Below are 21,506 nucleotides of genomic sequence, written 5' to 3'. Positions count from 1 at the left end.
TTTTTGTACAAAGAAGGGATGTAGGTCCTGTTAACTGCGTACTAATCTAGGGGTTGCCACCCCAATCATATCTTCATGGAAAATGTTCCTGATCTCCCTTGGGGGCTCCTGTAGCAGTTCTAGCCTTGTATCCATCCTTTGGCTCCTCTTTGCTAAGCTGTGCAGCTACCTCTTAAGCAGTAGCTTTAAACCACTTTACATGATATCCGACATTTATCGGCCTTTTACATGTTTAGTTACTTTAGGTCCCACAACTTTCCAGTATTAAGCCTTCCAACAACATTATACAAAAATAAAAAGGCTAGAGATAACATAGACTACAGTTGTCATCCTTCAGATATCAAACTGGACACCAGAGAGAAAACAGGTGAAGCTCTCTGCAAATCATGTTGGTTGTACAAGGGGGAAAAAGAAAGAAAAAGACTCTGAAAGTTGGACAGTTCTCACACAATCTACAAAAAAAAAAACAGTTTCCAAAAAGAAGACAATTACAAATCTGTGAAAATCCCACATTGATCACATTATGGTGCAACGACTCCTCTCTTCTGTAGGCTGTGCAGTACCCTGTGGATACCTGTTTGAGTCTGATGGATTGTATGTGAACTCTGAAGTATCAAGCCCATACTGGTATAGAAAAAATTAATAAGAACTACATTAGAATATTGAGCAACTATTATATTAATAACAACCCAATGAAGCTAAAAAAAGAAAAGGTCAAATAATTTTATTTTACTTTCTGTAGTAAAAAAAGTGGGGGAGATAATCCTCATGTTCTTTTCAATGGATTTACCGCTATTTCTCTCTGTAAAAGGCATCCGATGATGTCTTAAATCCACTCACCCAAAAAGAGAAAGTGTATGCAGATCACAGCTAATAGCTCCCAATCGTGGAGAACTAAATCTTATTGCTATCAAAACCATCAAAAGCTTTTAAAGTTTTCCAATTACATGTCTACACTGAAAGGACCTCAAGTGCTTTTCCTCTAATTGATACTTGTTTATCGGGGTACAATATAATTCTGAATAATTTTACAAAATGAGACCATTACAATTTATATCCACAAGTTCCTCAACCATCTTGCAACAAAAATTATCCTGAAAAGAGAGGTTTCAAAACTATAACATGGGCTGGCTTTTTATTGGAAAGGACAGATAGCCCCCCTTTTTTGGTTGAAGAGAGGACAGATAACTTATCAAGCCACGTCTGAGAAAGTTCATGGATCAAAAGAATAATCACATCCAGTGCCAAAAACCAAATTTAACCAAAAGAAGAATTTGCATTCTAGATTTAACACTTCATCAGAACCAGGGAAGAGTTTATTCTTCATATCCAACACCAAAACCAAGGTAACTTCAACTTTCCAAGTGAATTAATAGTTGTAATGAAATCATCCAAAACTCCTTCAAGAAGCACACAGAAAATGCGTTGTAAGTAAAGAAAAAAGTTCAAGACACATGCCTTCTCTCTCATGCGGGTACTCCAAGCATCATTCCTACTCGGGCGTGAATCAAGGGTACCAGCAACAGGGACACCGGTAGCAGGAACAGGTTGTGGTCTATTGATAAGTGGCTGCCGGATTTGTTGCCTAGGACCACCTATATATTCATCATCGCTGTCATAGTTTGCAGGTCTGTTTGCAGCCCGTACCACAAGAGCTAACAAGAATACAAGAGCCTGCGGTATTTATTGGCATAAGCAAAAGAGAAGCCAACAAAGATAGTAAGAGGGGAGGTTTAGATTTATGCTATATGAATGACAATCTAGAACTCTAAAAACTTGTGCATGTGTTAGAGAATCATGAATAATGATCTAAAATGGTCCAAGTATGTCCACACAATGTAATGAGGCCAGCAGCTAGGACACAGAGACTGTAATAATGGAATACCATGGTCCAATTTTGTCCAGACAATAAATTTTGTTATCCTAAAAACTTAAGTGAAGTAGAAGGCTTAGCAGTTAAACGACAACCTTGACTACTAAACAAGACATACAGAGCCACTCCTAAATATCTCACATATCAGTTCCACTAATGATTTCATGACTCTCCAAACAAAGGACATGATTCTTAGACGTCAAAACACAGGTCAGAAATTTCAACTCTGAATGAAATCCAAGAATTTATCTTTCGCTCCTAGCATCTGCCTGCTAATCTCAGGAGAGAAAAGCTCAGGTCTGACCTAAAGTAAAATTGGCCAGGCACAAAAATACCTCCAAAACAACAGCCCCAAGAGCAACCCATTTGACAATCTTCCAGTGCTCTTCCAGAAAGTCGTAAATCATACCGAACGTTCCAGTTCTGTCAGTTGGAATTTCCTAAGGAAAGTCAAAGTTTAATAATTAGATTAAAAAGTGAGAATTCCTAAGCTTGAAACTTGATGGACAAATTATAGGAACTGTCACCTCTTTCCAGCTTTTGTCAAAGAAAATAAAAGCAGCAACTCCCAACTCAATCAGGATCAACAAGATCACCAACACGGCATACTGCTTAAAGTTAAGGAACCCAGCCATCATAACATCCTCAAGAAAGACATAAGAACCTGGCAAATAAGCTCTGAACTCATCTATTCACATTCTTCACAAACTTGAAGGGTTTCTTATCAGAAAATTCATCAGAAAGAAAAATCTACTTGCCAAAAGTTCGATTTTATTGAGGGGTAAAATTGAGCTAATACAGCTTAATAAGTATTTTCACTTTTAAAACATAAGGCGTTCAGGAAATGCTTGACATCTATACAAAACAGTTCAAATCAAATCAACATAATGAATTAATTGAAAACAGGAAAATAAGAAAAATTATGTCAAAGGTCTATTGCTCCATGCTTAGTATTATTGTTCAGTGTAGCTGCTCAAAGACAAACTGAACTTTGAAGTTGAACAGATTCTTGAAATTCTCATGTCAATGCAAAATGTCAGACAAAAGTAGCCTGTAAAGTGAAAAATAGAAAGGAAAATAGAGAAGCAGCTCAGAGAAAGAAAAATCAAGGAAGCAAAACCTTTAGCACCTTATCTCCTTACAAGAAAAAGCTGCAGTTCTGTCATCAAATACATCTGTTACCATAAGCAGTTGCATAGGAAACTTCAGGACATAAAGCATAAACTATATAACATGCTCAGACAAATTGCAAAAATAGAGGATACACAACTCAAGCAGCATCCATTTCGTGTCGCTGCTCCAATACAACCAAAACAGGATATGACAAACAGAACTACCCCCACTCCAATAAATAAATATATGAACCTGCAAAGAGCAAATTTATTAGCTAATCTTACAGAATTTCTTAGGGAGAATTTTGTCTATAGTTACATTTTGTGAACAACATAACTATCATCATAAACATGCAATAGGAGGATTTCTTTCAAAGTGAACAACTAAAGAACAAGTTATCATCGGTGAGAACAAATGTCACGCTACATTCATATGATTTTCAAACAAAAGCTACAGAAACAGCATCATTATCTTCCATGATACCTGCATATGAATTTTCCTACAGCAATTTGACAATGCAGAAAGTCCGTCAACATGCACCACTCCAGCAACTCATGGGGTGAAGTCATCTACATTCAATTTTCTCCTCGACAATAACACAACCTATCACCTACAATAGGTGAAACTAGGCCAGCACTTTATCATTACTTATTAGCAATTCTTAACTCCTAAATTTCCCTTTGCTGCTTTCTGGCCCCAAAAAAGAAGGAACTACGTAAATATTTCTAGGGACAAGATTAGGGAATTCATATTCACGAAGAAGTTTAATTTACAAAAGAAGGCATATCAGTAACATGGAAAAGAATTGATTAAAATACTAACAATTACATAACTTGTAAGGTAATCTCTTTAACTAGAACGTGAAGACCTCTGATTTCATTAAGACAACAACAATACATGAACTCGTATTTTATTAGCTTATGTACACATACGGTAGAAAGTCTAATATCTGCATATGTCCCAGGAGAGAAAAAAAAATAGAAGTAAAGGCACTTAGCTACAATGTAACTTCTTACAGAATCTAAGTTCCAAAGAATAACTTCCTGCCCAGAAGAAACTCGAAAAGGAAATCCAAATGTGATCCATTATTTCTATCTTAATTGAAACAAGCATTTGCTAAGCTTTCTAATGTCTGACTAGAAACAGAATCCGAAATAGCATTTTCCTAATCACTATATAATTGGTAGAAACAGGCCTGATCCACTTGTAAGTTCAATGAAATACACTTCCTGTTAATGTCTGGTTGCTTTATGACCTTAGATAATCTGTTTTAAACCTAATAGCCTTCCATAGTACACCCACATCAAGAATTACATCAACCTTGGCAAGAGGACCACCTAAAACTACCATTGACAAAAGCCAAGTCCATTGAGGTACTGTAATCCTCAACAATCAAACAAGAAATTTGATCTCCAATGTAGTGACAAGAAGGATACTGAGCAATTACTAGAAGTTAAGCTGAAGATTCCAGTGCCTAATGAGAAATATGGCTTGATATATCATTCAACACAAAGCATTTAAGCAGTGGCGCATCATGCAAAAATGGGAAGAACATAACTATGACAGCCATGTGATAGCAGTGAGAAGAAAGATAACACTCTTATCATCCGCAGAACCATCAAAGGAAGTGTCGCTTGTGCAACCTAACCCAATAAAAACTGGATACTTTGACAGTTGCTTCTCAGAAAACATCTACAAGATGCCATTTCAACAACTAAATGCACAAGTTAAACCAAAAGTGCTCACCATAGTGCAATCCAATACAAGAAATGAACTTTAACAAAGTAATGAAAAACACAGCAAAAGAGATCCTCATACCAAGCTTTTGGAAGTTTATCAAAAATGTTGGCAGCAAGAGACACTGCCATGAGCATAGGGCGACCGAGCTGTATCAACTCCTCACTGGATGGTGCAGGGACATTGGAATCATCACCAGATGACGATGCCTTCTTGTACTCAACAAAAAGGTATATACCATAACCCACCATAGCTAGGCCCACCAGAGTCAATAAAAAGTTCAAGAGCTTCAACAGGCACTCAAAGAACCCCTTGCACCCGCAGCACCCCATTCTCTATATTTTTCCCCAAATCTCTGCTAACAATTCATCAACTCCTCTATTCTCTACAACACAAATCCATATTTACTAACAAATTAGCTCCATAAATATGCATAATTCTGGCTAAAATTATAAAATTCACTGAACTGATACTCAGTTAAAACCAAAAAAATGTGGAAAATAGACAAAAGAAGTCCAACTAAAAATTAACAAAAATTAAGACACAAATAAGACGCAAAAAAATGAACCTGATAAAGAAATTCCAGCTACAATTTAAAATTATTCAACAGCTACTCGCAATTAAGCCCTAAAAATGTGAAAAAAATGGTCCAGTACAAACTTCCAAAAATTCGGAAAAAGTTGAAATAAAAAAAAATTGTATTCTTACAAAGTAGATAGAGCTCATGCACACCTATTGTTTCCGAAATGCTAAAATCTGTCAAAATTTTAGATAAAAAAATTTTTGTTTTCCCAGAAAATTCAGCTCCGAAACTTATCCCATATAAAAAAGGTGGAAAATTTGACGAATCTGTTATAATTGACTAGATTATAACACAATTCATTAAACATACCTAAAATTCTATAACTTACACATTCTATCACGCGAAAATTATCGGTAAAATTAAAACTGCCAAGGTTTTATCATTTAATGGTTGAATTAATCAGAGTTTAATGGGGAAAATGCGAATTAGATAGGATAAATTAATGAAGAGATAAAAGATGAAGAAGATTTGAGCTTACATGCAGGAGAGATAATCGGAATTGAGCTTGAGATCGCCAGCTAAGTCGAGGCTTGCAGCAGAGACAGAGAAAAAGACAACAGAAGGAAAAAATTTGAAGAGAGAGAAAAAGTCAGCCAGAGAGAGAGAAAGAGAATTGGTGTTGAAAAAAATGTCAGGTGGACTTTTTTGCCCTTTTATTTTTCTTTTCTTGTAGTTTTTTAGTTTTCTTTATTTGTTTTTAAAAAGATTTTGTGTTTATTCTGCAATTTTCTTTTTGTTTCTTTTTTATTAGTTGTTTCAGTGTTTATCTTTCAAGCTTGTGTGTATCAGTGTATGTCTTATTACTAATGAAATGACTTGGCTATCCTCGAACTCTTTTTGTCTAATTTTCTTCATCTAATTCGAGCTGTGCAAACATATTATTGTGTTTGGATATGTATTATTTCAAATTATATATATATATATATATATATTTACATCACAAATACGTTTTTATTTTTTATGTTTTCAATCATTTTCTTATCTCATACGTCAAAAATTGTTTACCTATTTTTTAATATTTCTTGTATTATTTTTATTGTTTCTAATTAATATATCTTTGTTGTTCTTAGCTCAATTGGGCGCTAGGAGGGATTCTGTCCCTCCTTGGATGTAGGTAAGGAGTTTGAAACCTTTGCTTGTATGTCCTGTTCAAGATTTTCTGGACATTTTCAAAGTTTTCGGAGGTAATTCTTTCCGAATTCTTAATAAGCTTAGGGTCTGTTTGGTTGGAAGTAAAATGTTTTCCTTGGGAAAATATTTTCCCGTGGAAGTAATTTTCCATGAAAATCATTTCCCTTTCATCATTTTCAGGTGTTTGGTTAGTTTATTGAAAATATTTTCTTACTTCATTTTTCTGTGTTTGTTTAACTTTTGAAATATTTTCACTTTTATGTCTATCTTTACTTTCTACACATTATAACTACATACTTCTTCCCATGCAAAATAAGAAAATTTATCTCATTGTTTAACTTTAAAAAATCTTGGAGAAATGTATATATGAATAAAAAATATCTCCTTAAGCAATAAACAAATTGCTCGCCATTTAGTGTCAAATATCAATCACATGCAATGCTTATTGTGACATATATCTTGCACTCTCACTGCTGAAAGTTTCTCTAGAAAAGAATGTTCCTATTATACATAATTAATTACTAGCATAGGATGAGCAGGATGAGATTTTTTTTTTATTTTGAATATACTAGGGGGAGGGTTGGGTTGGGTTGGGTTGGGTGGTACGGGGGAGGGAGTGTAAGGAAGAGGTTTTGGGTTCGAGTCCTCCTATTTACACTAAAAAAAAAAAAAGAACATACTACAAGATGTTTTCAGTAAGTTTGGAACATACTACAAGCGGGATGCATGCATTTTGGAAAACAACTTCCGTAAGTTTGGAAGGGAAGTTGTTTTCCATAAGATGAGTGAAAATATTTTACATAGGAAAATGTTTTCAGTAACTTTTGTGCAACCAAACACGGGAAATTAGGAAAATATTTTCCTGAAAAACATTTTCGCCCGAAACAAACGGACCCTTAGTTGGGTTCATTTCCATCCCTCTTCCCTCTCCTCCTAATGTAGAACCAATTATAAAAATATTGTAGTCAAAACAAAAACAAAAAAAAAGAACTTTGTTGCTTGCATGTACTAAAAATTTTTTTTACAACAATGACATGTGATTCATTTCGATTCCAACAAGTTTTACTTATTAGAATTTTTTTTCTTTGTGCACTTAATAGGGAAACTAACGGCAGTTTTTTTAATCAAACCAACGGCAGTTTCGGTTGTTGGCCACCACCGATGACTTAAAAGTCTTGATGAGATGGGAGGTCAAAAATTCAAACCTTATCTTGCCTTTTATCGCTTTGCCACTATACGGCTTCCCCAAATCTATACGGGTGTGTAATGCACATGTCTTGTATGATAGTGATTCGGTTACTATTAATTTTCTCGTTGGTCCAGTTGGACCTCCCCTAGAATAAATTAGGGTAGGAGTGGATGAACATTCAAAATGAGAAATCCAAAAATTCTGGATCCAAGCACACAAAAACCCCAAAAAAAGAAAAGAAAAGAAAGAAATATTGGGCCATTTTAGGTACATGACTTAGTTGAAATTGCATATATAAAACAATTGCTTAAGTGTACATGGAGATAAAGACTAGATTACATTTCATTTTTTTTTTCAATAGTGTAAACCTCCAATCATCATGTTTTACACTTAATTAAGACACACAGAATTTTGTTCTGTGGCTCAGATACTAATTACATGTCAAATTAACACTTAAAACTCATACCCATAAAATCTACAAAAAAAAATATATTAAAAAAATTAAAAACAGGTAATAAACTTGCTTTATATGGTAATTATAATAGTTTGGCAGTAGTTCTCTTTTAATCATTCAACCTTTAAGCCTTTGAGAACATGAGCCTGTGCAGTGTGGCATCCATTGAGGATGATGGATCACAGCCTGCCCAGTGCCCACCCGTTCATGTGATGATTGACTGTACAAAAAACACACACACACGCACTTGTATATAACGGTTGAAAAATATTCTCGTGTTTAGCTTTATCCCATTGGCGCAAAAAGAATTTAAACCTTTTTAAAATGAGTGGGGACGAAGAGCATTTCAACCAAAGATGGTCTTGTCATCATCCTACCGGCCATTACCTGCACCAGATTTTTTTTCTAATCTTTTTTTTCTTAGTTTCTTTCTCCCTGTTCTGGAATCAAAGAAAGAGGGTTACTACATTTGGAAAAGTATGAATTCCACTATAGCCAAATTATTCCCAGTGTTAATATCCATTTGTCCAAGAATAATTAAGAAGCAGATTAATGAAAGCTTCAAATGGAGGTGTCTAAACAAACACACCATTAATACTTTACGTTATCATGTGTTTTATGGATGTCAATACTAGAATGCCATGGACGGTTAAGTTTAATAGTGGCAGAAAGAAACTCAATGCGTTTGATAAAATTGAAATTCGAAAACTAAAATTTGAAATTTAAAGTTTGAATCGGTTAAATTACTTAGATTGTTAAGTGATAAATGATTTGTGGCTCCTGAGTGTATCCGGTTAAAAATGATAATGAATTTGACCTAAAAAGTTGATCCCTTATCCAAAGAGTCAATTTGAACTTACTCAGGCATTATATGCAGCATACAAAACTTAATTCTTAAGTAACAAAATTAAGAAGCAAGGTCAAGTTTTTTCTTTTTTCCGGATGCTAGTAGATAGTGTGTCTAGATACAAAATTGTTTTAAAAAAATTTTTAAAATAAGTGTTTGGATTGTAAGTTATTTGAGATATTTTTACTGTAGCACTTTTTGTGATGTAATGTATGTGAGATAAAAAGGTAATTGGGAAGATAAAATGGTGTATTGAAAATTGTAATGGTGATGTAAACAAATATATTTGGGCAAATAACTTACAATCCAAACACGCATATATTACTTTTTTGTGAATAAGAAAAACAGTTAAAACGATGAAGAATTACTAAAAGATGACGTAAGTAAAAAAATTTTAAAAAGTGGGCTATCCAAACAAACATACAATTCCCCTTATTTTAATAACAGTAGGTTTGTTTGCATAGAGTATTATTTGAAATAATTACTGTAATACTTTTTATAATATGATGTATGTGAGATAAAAAGGTAGATTGGAAAATATATTTATGATGCAAACGAAATATTTTTTTTTAAAAAAAAAATGATATCCAAACATAGCCAGTTTTATTTTGATTTATTTTATATTTTCTTAAAGTTTAATGTCAAACGGAAAAAAAAAAGAGAGAAGAAAATAGTAAATTTCAGTTTATCACTGATGGCACTTTTGTCTTCTGCACATGTTTCTTGAGCACTCCACCCTGCCAACTAGCCAGTCCCCACCGGTGAATGATATTTATATATCCATCATGTATCCTGAGTTTCATAACAATTTGGTATATAACATGCTTGAATTATCAAAACAGAGTACCAAGGAGCAGATACTAAAGACAGCAACTACCAGTCAAGATTACAGGCTTGAAATCTAGCAGCAGTAGATGGGATAATGAAGACGAGCTCTGTTACGTGCTCAATCATTGCAAGCTTCCGACCACATTGGTACAAATTTGTCCATTCGAAATCGCACATTTGACGGTCAGACATGTACTGACTTTATCAATGACTTCAAATTCATTCAGTCGTACCATTACTTGTTTCTTACCGTTTAACAATTTATTGGAGCCAGTAGTCCAAATAGTCGGTTTGGTTGGCCTATACTCTTACTTGAAGGGTAAGGGGACAGCTTTTTTTTTGCAAAGTCAGCAGACTTTTGGACAACTTTCTATTAACTTAACCCCGTGAGAACCCTAAAAAATCGACAACTTTTGAAGGTCTCATAGGAGACTAATATACTAACCACCCAAACCCCCCCAAAATACGCTTGTTTGGGGGTTGGAAGGTAAGGGGACTAGATAACTGCAGTATTGCATTTTCTGGATTTTTAAAAAAATTATAAGTACTATACTTCTTATTGTGTGACGCATTAGACGGGGTTTAAATTCTTGATCTAGTGCAATAGAGGGTTTTTAAAGGACTCTACCTGACAATTGGATAAGATCCAATGGTTGACTCTTCGAATATACGCCCTTCGATATATGATATAACAATTGGTTTCATGTCATTTGCTATTTAAAATGGTATATTTTTCTTCATCAAGGTGTTTGTAATGCAGAGATGAGTGGCAATTTTAGAGTTTTCAGAGAATAAGGGATCAGATTTAAGAAGGGAGAAAATATACTGAAAAATTTGAGTTAGAAACTCTACTTTCTAAATTTCAACCTTAATCACTATTCTTTTTTTTTTTTCTTGTTTACTAAAGTATAAAATGGACTTGCCCCCCATTTTATTTATTTATATATATTAATGTATGACTCATGCCCTTATGACGAATATTTTGTAAGTTGTACAAAATACATGATGGAATGGAAATAAAGCAAAAATCAATACTTCATTGAATTTGAGATTAGAACCTCCTCCGCCTCCCCCCCCCCCCCCCCCAAAAAAAAGCAACTGAAAATCAATACTTGATTATGGAATGGAAGTAAAGGCTGTCTTGCCAAATGGACAAATAAACTTTGACCATCTAGACATCACTATTGGAAGTCTTTTTATTCCTTTTCTTTTTTTTTTCCTCTAGGAAATAAAGCAGAACAATTCATCTCAAATGTCTTGGCAGATCACAACCAGTGAGTCCTACAATGGCCAAGATGATAATGTGGAATAAATCCATCCGGCCGTCCTCTCATCCCTTTTTCTATGTTGCTTTTACTTTGTCCTTCATCAGCTTGTTAAGTAGTAATTTTAAAGTTTTAAGGTCAATATGTGGACCAAAATCTAAGCAGAGCCCGATCTCAAAATAGGCCGATTTCTTTCACTAGTACAGCTGATCCAAAAACTAACAGGGGGGAAGTCCAAAGGCCTTCGAAACCCCCTTCTATTACAATTTAAACCTAGTATTGTGAAATGTGCTGTGCACGTATTTATATCTAAGATAATAATAATAATAAATGAATTATTTATAATAATTACATGAAAAAAGATAAAAAAAAAACTCAAAAGAGTACTACTATTAAGTATCTAATTTATATTGTGTTTATGTACTTTATTTAAAATCTTAAAGTAAACTAAAATATATATATAAAAAAAAGATCACAAAAAAAAGAACATCAAAACTATTCCTTTCTCCAGTATTCTTCCCCTTCAGTTCTCGCCATTTTCCCCACTATCCCAAACAACAGGGAAGTCCTGTGGCCTTGGAAACCCCCTTCTATTACAATAAAAGATGGGCCTTGCATTGTGACACTATTCAATGTCCCAACGAATTGTACACAGAATTGTGATGATACATAAAGTATAGATCCCAAGTAAGTGCAATGGATCTCACTAACAGCATAATTGTCATTCTATATTATAGCAACTACTGCCTGGAAGCAGCAATGTTTTTAAACTCGAATTGGGAGTTTGAACCGGAAGAGCTTCCGATTCGTGGTTCAATCTGTTCAATCCCGATTCAAAGGTTTAATCATTTTTAAAATTTATTTTAGTGTCACAAAATTTGAAAAAAAAATGAAATATTCATTTTAGAAAATAAAAAATTGGTTGAATCTTTCCATTTTTATCTATTCTTGACCCGATTTAACTGGTTCAATTGAGTTTTTTGGTCAATCATTAAATCGGACAAAAAATATAGCCAGTTCGTGGTTCGATTGATGGAACCGACTGGCCCAAATTTGGTTTTCAAAACATTGCCTCAAAGGCCAATGTAGGAAACATTTTGTGTTGGTCCAAAATAACTATTTGGCAGCCTAATAGTTGTTCCAAGACTAATGGAAGAGTTTGACGTGAATATACAAAGACCGCACTTGGCTCTATTTAACATGCCAAGTGAGTTCTCTTTAACATGTGAATTAGCGAGTAGAATCTTTATATATCAATTTTTCCATTGATTTTGGGCCAACAAGTAGGCATGCCAAATCAGTATTCTGAACCGATATAAAATTTCTAGCCAAAGCATCTATGAAAGCCCCACTACCACAAAGATTGTTATTAACCAATTGGGCCATTTTTTGTAGTCTGTGGTTTGCAAGGGCTCCTTCATGACTTGGTTTGAATTTTGATTCATCAAATTGCATCTGAAATCTGTTTCTCCTACAATTCAGTATCTTCTAAATTAACAAAATCTTTGAATTAAACACCAAGAAGACTAAAAATCATGAGAAGAACGTCTTTTTAGTGAATAATTATTCATTTTTTTCTTCATGTTAACAAAATGATTTTTTTGGTTGAGGTTAACGAAATAATTTTAAGTAACCATAAATTTGTCCAACCAAAATGTTCGATTTTAGGCATTAATTGGACGGGAGTTCGGCATTTTTATGAGGAGGGGTTAGTCGATGGTGGCAACAAGAATGAAACCTTTGTGCTTGCGATGCCACAATTTGTCTCTTTTCCTCCATCTCTAAACCTTGACGAGCTTCTGATTTCTGCAAGGCCCAATTATCCGCACAACCAGCGAAGAATACTACAGACCAAACACTCCTATTTCGCATCACAGACACCATGGGCTCTACATCTTGGGCCTCAGTAGGGAACTAATTTGGGTCTTAATAAAAGCGGAGGATAGAAGCGTTACTCCGGGCTATGTCCCTTCTGAGCCCATTAAGCATGAGAAGAGGACACTTTCACCAACGATGAATGAGGATGACTATAAGAAAGCCCATTATTAATGAATGAGGATGAATGAGGATGACAACGAATACCCCATTATTAACTTTAATGTATTTAGTGTACCCTTACATCAAGGTAAGTAAAACACCAGATACTGGAGTGCAGTCTAATTAATAATACGATTCATTTGTAATCGATAGTTTACGAGTTTGAATCATTAAGGGGATAAGTGAAAAATTACCGTTGATCCTCTTTAAAGAGAGAAAAAAGAAAGGAGAAAAAACACTATACAAATTGAGAATAATTGACAAATAAAAAAGAAATTCAATCATGTTTAGAATTCTATTTATACATGATTGACTCGAAGCATTAGTCTTAAAAAACACTATAAAGCACTGATCTAAGCAAGCAAGCATCAATCTTCCTGTTAATTCAACTCAATCTCAAATATCATTTGGATAGCAATTTATTTGAAATAATTATTGTATCATTTTTTTTTGTGATGTGATATATGCAAGATAAAAAAGTGATTGAGAATATAAGTGTATGTTAAAAAATGTGTTTATAATGCAAACAAGCAAGCATCAATCTTTCTATTTGTTCAACTCATCTCAAACATCCACCTTTCCCAAAACTTCATTTTTTTTAAGGTGAGTCTAATTTATTTTCTTTACAATTTCTTTATATTTTAATTCATAAGTATTAATTATTTAGATACTTATAGTTATTTTAGGTTTGTGGTTCAGAAATTTTTTTTGATAATTATTAATTTCTCAATGGTTCTTAGGAATTTTTGTCTTAATTTGTATAGGGTTAATGTTTGTTTATTGAATTTAGGGTACGTGTTGATTTTGGTTGTGTGTAGATGCTCACAGGACAACAAATATCCTAATGTTAGAAGTGTCAATTTTATTCGCAAATCCCTCTATAGTCCCCTCATATTGTATAGCTCCTGACTACATACATACTCGAGTTGCCACAAAGCCCCATGAGGTCATGACCATTCAGCCACCTGCCCATCCCACAGCCCCCACCACCCACAAGGAGCAGTATATATTGGAGGACCCCTCACCCCATGATCTGAAATCCAGGACAAATTGTGCACTGTTGCAATTTGCAGGACTTTACTCACAGCCACATTTTCCTAACAAGAAATGCTACCAAAATTCAAACGCATATACGCGGCATATACTTAGCCGCAGGAGAAAAATGGCTACCAGTGCACCACCACAACTTTTTACAGTAGTTGCTGGTTCCCTCTCGAGTGCGACAAGATAATCAGATCAGATCAGACTTTGAAAGAGTGGGCCTTTCTTGTAGCTCCTGTTGCTGTCATCTCGTCAGTGTTTGGACTTTGGTGTAGTGTTGGAACTTATGGCATTTTGGGATTGGCAGCACAAAGATTTCAGCCTATTTTGTCTTTTTTTTTCCAGTTAAATGTTGCATGATTGGCGCGTGAACACCACGCGCTTCATGATGTGCTGTTCCTCATGGGACCCTCTTGCCGGCGACACATCGGCCTGCTGGTGCCACGTCAGCGGATATTGGGGGCATTGGTGTGAGGGGGGATTTTGGAGATGCCTTGTTTGGAGAGTTCATTTAGGACACACTCTGTTGAGGGAGGTTTTAGGCCTAATGGAAGTGGCAACCATGGCTTGCTTATTGCCTCTTTCACTACCTGGTCAATTACTTCCTCTGCCTGCAAAAATATATAAACAGGCCAAGATGAGCATTTTGTACTGGTAATTGTGTGATCTTTACCATGCAATAATTTACTGGAAAACTTGGTAAAGCCGCCCTTTGCCCCCAGGTGGGACTTAGTAAATAGTAGACTGAAAGATAAAAGTGAAAGAAAATATGATAGTCACCAAGTGGCAGAAAAGTCTACAAGTCGACCAGGTTTTGAGGTACTTCCCACAATTAATTGCCCAGCAATTAACAGATGCCACAATGGAGCTTTACTTAGACAAGAGGTACTAGGGAATAAACTTGGAACCTGGAAGCTTTTGTAGTAGAGCTACATTACAAGGGCAGAATCAAGTGACTAAAAATTGGAAACCTTCTTGTGGCATCAATCTAGCTGAAGTGCTTTGCTGTATAAATTGACTGAACACGGGAAGTAAAGAGTCTAAATCTCTGAAATGTTGAAGGGACTTCTTATAAATTTTCGAAGTCTACAGCTCAATCAAGTCGCCAAGTAGTAAAAGAACTTACAGCGTGGAGATCAGATGGATTTAACAATGTGCTGCCTGTATACTGCATTTCTTTTGTGGTTTGGAAATCAGGAGCAGTCTGCTGTCCAAACAATACATGATAATTAGCAGCATGATAATAGCTTTGAGTACTAATAGTCTAGAACTACCAAGCATGCAAATTACTACACTCACTTGAGCAAATTGGGGATAGGATCCAACAGTCTGTGGCATCACAGGACATCCCCATGCATCTGCATGCGTCTGAAATGTCATCATGTAGTGTTGATCAATACAATCACGCGACCAACATTTTTAGCCTAATAAACACAATTCATATCTGAAGGAAGTAAACATTACCACGGAATAGGGCTTCCAGTACCAACTCTCGTTAGGCACCTGCCATCCAGGATAATAAGGTGAACCCCATATATGGATGCCACCGGTATAAGTGCCAGGAGGAATCCAGGCAGGATAAACCTGACCACCTGGAATCGTATGGTTAGGATGATATGGGGGGAAGGCCATGACAGGTTTATGTGGATAATAATTCCTTTGTGCTGAACCTCCTGGATGAGGCCATCTTCGTTCATTTTCCTTTGGTAAAATGTGTCTTCTGTGCATCCTGTATTTCTGCTTTGGAAAGAAATTAAGCACAGACAAGTTAGCAAGGAACCATACGGTAATAGCATCACGATTTGTCTTGAATAGCTACCCCCCTTCTGTCAATTCTTCCATTCTAGGTTTTTTAGACAGAGAAAACACAACTTTCACTTGACTTATTTTATTTATAAGTAAAAGATCATGTCAAAATCATTTTGATTCAGAACACCAAGGAATGTGGAACTAGCTCAATCTAAAATATCCATGAGGAATAAACATTTTTTTAGGCAATACCTACAAGGAATATTAACCTGTCATCTGGTTGCTATCCATACCTGTAGATATTATAGATTTAGCTTGGTGAAGATGGCTATCCTAGTTAGCAGAGTTCTGCAAGTAGATCCAGTGAAGATGCTAGTTGAGTTGTTCACAGAAATTCAATATAGATTTGTTTGTTCTCTTGTAATTTTTCTCATGACATCTGCAATGCCATTGAATAAGTTCAAGATACATGGTTTGCTTATTGAATTAATGTACAGCAACTCCCTGGGTACTTTTCCTCAGTTTAATACTGAACATCAATAATAAGTAGATTCCAATGCAGTTCCGGTTTTTTTACCACAATAACGTTGTTTGATTCCTCGTGTTTTCTGAATCACATAGCAGTCATCTTAAGTTCTATAACCGGAAAGAAATCACATTACTAACCTGGAGATGGCTAGCCACATTGTGTCTCGTCAACCCCTCCACTTTCATCAGTTCTAGTATTCGTGAAGGGATAGCCTGATCTATACCAAGTTGCTCAACTGCTTGTACAAACTTCTTATGTAGTTCAGGTGTCCAGTCTACCTGAATAAAGAAAATGTCACTCACATGCCTCAATACAAGCTCAAACTCAATTAACTGGTAAATGCCTCAAATGTAGCTCATGGTACTTGATGACTATGTAAATGAAATTTAGTCAGCTGCTCTGAAAAGCGATTTGTAAATGCAGCCCAAGATAATATGGAACAGACAAGTTCTGGTATTGCAAATCTTCTTTGGCTTGGAGTTTGATAAGTTCTGCAAAAGTTCTTAATTAGGAAGAATATCTAAAATCAAGAAATTGTTCACATGCTTAGAAAAGAGAAAATTTGATACTGGATTGCTTAATCTTGAGACACAATTAAAAAGCAAAAGGTAAAAGAACTTCATAAAATCTCATTCAATGCGTACAGAGTTGTCTATCTGCCTTTATTTCATTCTTATATGATTTATCTTTTATGACACATATTTCTTGTGTAGTTGAAGATAACTAATATCTGACCTACAAAATGATTGGAAGTATCTATAGACTACAGGGAAAAGAAACTATTGCTTCAGCATAATTTGAACTGTATCTGTCTGCTGTCCAGCTTACCTTTGACCTCTTCTTACTAGCCTTAATCCCACAAGTATCGCGAACAGCAGATGATCTGTTAAGTCCAGCAGCATTGCTAGTTTTATTACTGGGGCGATCTTTACCCTCGTAACAAGTAGTAGTATTTATCTCAGTCCTGCAACAGTTAGTTGATTCATGCTCTTCTTTGACGGCATCCTCTCCTGAAGCTGGGCTACCCAAAGCAGTACACTCAAAGATTGAATTGCCACAAGTGGTTTCGACAGATTTACATTCCCCATCTTGCTCTGCACTATCTTGTTCCATAGAGAAGTTAGCTTGATCCTGACAATCACCATCATCTAATGATCTCTCCCCTTGTTTCAATTGCGGAGTTGAAGGAGCTGGATACTTGTCACAACCTGAAAGTAAATCCTGGTTGTTTTCTTGCTCTGCTTCCACAGAAGCTTGTTTACCTGTTTCAGCATTTCCAAACTGGAGCTGCAGCATGGAGATCAAGGACTCTTTTACAGGCTTCAATGCTTCTGAGACATCCTTTCCTCCTGCATTGAATGCCTGCTTTAGACCAATAGGTTCAGGATTCTCGCAAGGCAACACAGTAACCTGATAAACAAGAAAGCATTAAGTTATAATCAACTGACCTTGTGAACTACATGCTGCCATATATTTTGGAGTTTGTCATCAGACACAGGTTTCTGAAGGAACTCAACTGCACCAAGCTGTGTAAACCAATAATGAAGTAAAACAAATAAGCATGATTTATAACTTTGCACACTCAACTGGAATTTTAATTTTTTGTCTAGATAAGTTTAAAGCATTAGAATAATTTCCAAAAGAACTGTGAACACAACTATATAAAATTATAAACATTCTTCAACCATCATGCTCTTTGATATATGAATTAATAGCAAACTTCAGGTTTGAGATCTCACCGCTATGCACTTCATCATGGTGCTTATGCAATTGTTATCTGAAATCACTGCAAAGAAAAAGTTCAAAGGAAAAGAAGAAAGGACAAAATGAAGACATTTAGTCCATGTCATTATTTGTTGGCAATTGAAAGAACAAAGGAAAAACCAGAGAGCAATTCTTTGTTTTGTCTTATCCCATGCAATCAGTCAACAAATTTTATTGTCCACATCTATTGGTCAACTAAAAACTTCAGTTGCTCACAATGTACTTTTTCATGAGAAAAGAAAATCAAGCCATACATAGTGCAAAAGCAGTTTTTGAAAAATATAGGTAGAATGCAAGGTCTAAGATAGATTAGGTTGTAAGAACTTGAATCCATGAACAGTAAACAGAAACTAATGCACTTACTTATGGTGGGCAAGTCATTAGCGGTTTCAAGAAACTTGAATATGCCACTAGAGTTTTGGGTATTCACCTGCAACAGTTTGACATCAACATTTAGAAGATTCCAGCAATAAAAGATTATTGTTGACTGTTTTACAGTTACGGATGACAACTTAAAAAGACAGGCTGATCTATGAGGCTGGAGAATGTTGTAGCAGTAGTGTGGCAGAAACCAATCAATCTATCAAATGGTATTGAAACAAACTCAAAGGCAGAATTTGGGAAAAACGTGTAGTCAATGAACATCATAACGGGTCACTTAATAATAAAACATGTAGATAATGAATCTACTCTTTCAAGCAATATTCAAGAGCTGCAAAAGAAATATTTTACCTCAACGATAGCAACATGGAAGCACTCAGATTTGTTTGAAATTGCTGATAAAGCTTCATTCTCATTACAGAATATGGAAACTGGAACAGCAAGAGCAGATACGTTGTTATGTACTTAAATGACATTTACAAACAAATATGCATACTCAAGCACAAGTATAGAAGCATACCAAGAGACAAACTCAGGGAACTATACCAAGTATAAGCAAAGATTTAAAAAGAAACAAAAGAAAAAGGGGAAGCTTGGTGCAGCATGATAAAAAGATTTATGATACACTTTTCATCATAATCAGCAAATCTTAAAAGAAATTCCCAGTATCAAGTGAATTCTGCATTTTAAATACTCAAAAAAAGTGATTATGAACAAACAGCGTCTTGGATCCATAAGCACTCTCTTTTTCACTGGGATAAAAAAAAGGCGTAACTTTAATCCAGAATGCAATACGGGGAAAAAAAACAAGCAAAGGCTTCAAAATCCAACAAATGAGAAGAAAAAAAACAGAAATTGCATTATGCATTGTGTTGAATTCGTTAGGCAATTTAAGAATTTGAAAAGAAATTAGACATCTCAATACAAATTCTAAGGCTCTTATGAGGAAACATATCATGCTGATACTTCACCAAAAATGTTAAAACTCATGGACAATCTATTTTGAAGATGCTAGCTTTTGCTTTTAAGGTCAAATTGGAAGACAAAATTGAAAAATATAAGATCAGCCTGAATATGTAAATATCAAAGAAATTTTGATTCCAAGAACATACTTCACCAAAAAGGAAATCTTATCAAAGAAAGAAAGAAAAGAGAAAAAGTTTATTAGCTTCTTACCTATATAATCCATTTCCTCAAGCTTTAATCTCATCTCTACAGCAGAACAAGCATCGCTTTCAATGAGAAGGACCTTAAGTCCCTTGGGGAAATCTTTCCAGCCCAGCAATTCATCAGCTGTGCAAACCATTGCTGGCATGGCATCCTCTTTCTTACAGCACTTCTAAGTTCCAAAAATAACCACTTATCAGCATCTGGTCACACTCTGCAAAAAGCATACCCCTTGCATTTTTCTAAGCCAAAATCAAAATCGCTTTAACTAACAAATCCAGTGCAGTACAATTCACAAGTTCTTAGCACTACCAAGCAAAAATGAAAATGTAACCCCTAGTAGAATAAGACAATTTCAATCACAAAGAAAACTCATTCTAAAATGTAAAGAAGAGACAATTTAGTAACAATTGGAAAGAGATCAATTACCCCATCTGAAAAAACACATAATATCAAAAACTCATCATGCTTGTACATTCCAGTGCATGATCGCACTGTTACATCATGTACTGAATTCCTTTCGCAGATTCCAAGACATGTGCTAAATTAGTTCTCACAGTTTTATTTGCAGAAAATCCCGCAAAATTGACAAAATTCAAGATTCAATGACATCACATGACAAAGAAAAGCAGACTAAATTTAGTTCACAAGATTCAACTTTTATCCCAACAGAAAAGCCAGAAAACGCAAAACCGACGAGGGATCTTTAAATTTTTTGCAAAGAAAAGTCAAGGAAACAAAAAGGCAATAATTCCACTAACACAGTTGAAAAAATGCTGCAGCAAGAAAAGCCCACCTGGGATCGAAAGCAAGAAAGAGATAAAACCAAGTGCATTAAAAACTTTGGATCAAACATTTTTCAAGACTGATGATGATGCATGCTGTAAAGAACTTTGCCATCAATATCAAGGTGAATGTCTTAAAAAAAAAGATTCCATGCAAGCAGCAGCTGAATTAACTCGCAGAGCACACACTAATTCACGAGAAAACATAGAATAAATAATACATAAGTATTACCTTTCAAGAAAACACTAGGCTGTCTTCTTCCTTCTTGTTTTATACAGTACTTCTTTCAACTAGACAAACAAACAAAAACCATGAAGAAAGAGAGAGAAGAGCTTGAGGCTGTGCTAGAATGACAGAGAGAGAGAGTGAAATGAAATGAATAGGAGAGAGATTGTGGGAGAGAGAGAGACCTGTTTGAAAGTGCGCTTTCTGGAGGACTGCAGATGACATTATGTACATGTACCGTTGCTATCGGGCGCCTTGGACCGTACAAAATGCAAAGGGCCTTTCCTACATGAGGAAGGCCTAAGGGGTCTTTGCTCGACATTGAAATATTTTTGGCAAGAAAATGTTTGAAAAAGTCTCATTTATAATCCAACATACAAAATCAAAAGGGCCTTCCCACATGAGGGTGAACTGATGAAGTCCTTGCCTCCTTGGTTCCACAATGAAACACTTTTGCTGAGAATATACACGGAATTTTTTCTTGGAGAATATTGTCCTCATCTATAAATCTTAACAAAATTTTCGTTCACAGGTTGCAAATTGTAGTGTCAATTTGGATGATGTATATGTATCACGTAAAGTTAAACTTTATTTATAATATATTTTCTAGATAACGTACGTATTTTGTAAAGTTATTTGTGTATCGAATTATATATACATTTTTCCATTTATTTGTTATTCTCACATACACGCTTTTTTTTTTTTTTTAAATAGCCATAGAATTAATAAAGCTTTTATGAATTTTTTTTTTTTTAAAAAAAATCCTTCCAAATAGGAAATTGTTTAGGGGTTTAGTTGCAATTTTGA

The 21,506-nt window shown here is 35.1% G+C and overlaps 2 protein-coding genes across 14 annotated transcripts; both read right to left on the bottom strand.

Annotated features, from left to right (window-relative positions):
* Positions 1-308: 308 nt before the first annotated feature.
* LOC140012895 (tobamovirus multiplication protein 2A-like) lies at positions 309-5,927 on the bottom strand. The gene is made up of 7 exons (XM_072061392.1): positions 5,785-5,927; positions 4,805-5,108; positions 3,139-3,238; positions 2,401-2,481; positions 2,209-2,313; positions 1,459-1,674; positions 309-624 (listed from the first exon to the last, which is right to left on the bottom strand). The coding sequence occupies exons 2-7, from the start codon at positions 5,053-5,055 to the stop codon at positions 517-519; spliced, it is 861 nt and encodes a 286-aa protein (XP_071917493.1). The 5' UTR covers positions 5,056-5,108; positions 5,785-5,927; the 3' UTR covers positions 309-516.
* Positions 5,928-13,902: 7,975 nt separating this feature from the next.
* On the bottom strand, positions 13,903-21,001 carry LOC113703513 (two-component response regulator-like APRR2). 13 transcript variants are annotated; one of them, XM_027224905.2, is made up of 13 exons: positions 20,885-21,001; positions 20,706-20,764; positions 19,698-19,857; positions 18,873-18,952; positions 18,504-18,570; positions 18,116-18,162; positions 17,825-17,902; positions 17,205-17,741; positions 16,514-16,654; positions 15,563-15,835; positions 15,398-15,466; positions 15,225-15,305; positions 13,903-14,709 (listed from the first exon to the last, which is right to left on the bottom strand). In XM_027224905.2, exons 3-13 carry the CDS (start codon positions 19,834-19,836, stop codon positions 14,545-14,547), a joined length of 1,677 nt encoding a protein of 558 aa, XP_027080706.2. In that variant the 5' UTR covers positions 19,837-19,857; positions 20,706-20,764; positions 20,885-21,001; the 3' UTR covers positions 13,903-14,544. The 13 variants fall into 13 exon arrangements, with proteins under 13 accessions (XP_027080706.2, XP_027080705.2, XP_027080703.2 ...); XM_027224904.2 differs by having other exon boundaries at positions 19,698-19,860; positions 20,885-21,000; XM_027224902.2 differs by having other exon boundaries at positions 19,698-19,902; positions 20,885-20,900.
* Positions 21,002-21,506: the final 505 nt, after the last annotated feature.

This window comes from Coffea arabica, chromosome 8e (genome assembly GCF_036785885.1).
Source record: "Coffea arabica cultivar ET-39 chromosome 8e, Coffea Arabica ET-39 HiFi, whole genome shotgun sequence".
Taxonomy (NCBI): Eukaryota; Viridiplantae; Streptophyta; class Magnoliopsida; order Gentianales; family Rubiaceae; genus Coffea; species Coffea arabica.
The sequence above is the reverse complement of the archived record's forward strand: the minus strand, read 5'-3'. Positions and strand labels throughout refer to the sequence as shown.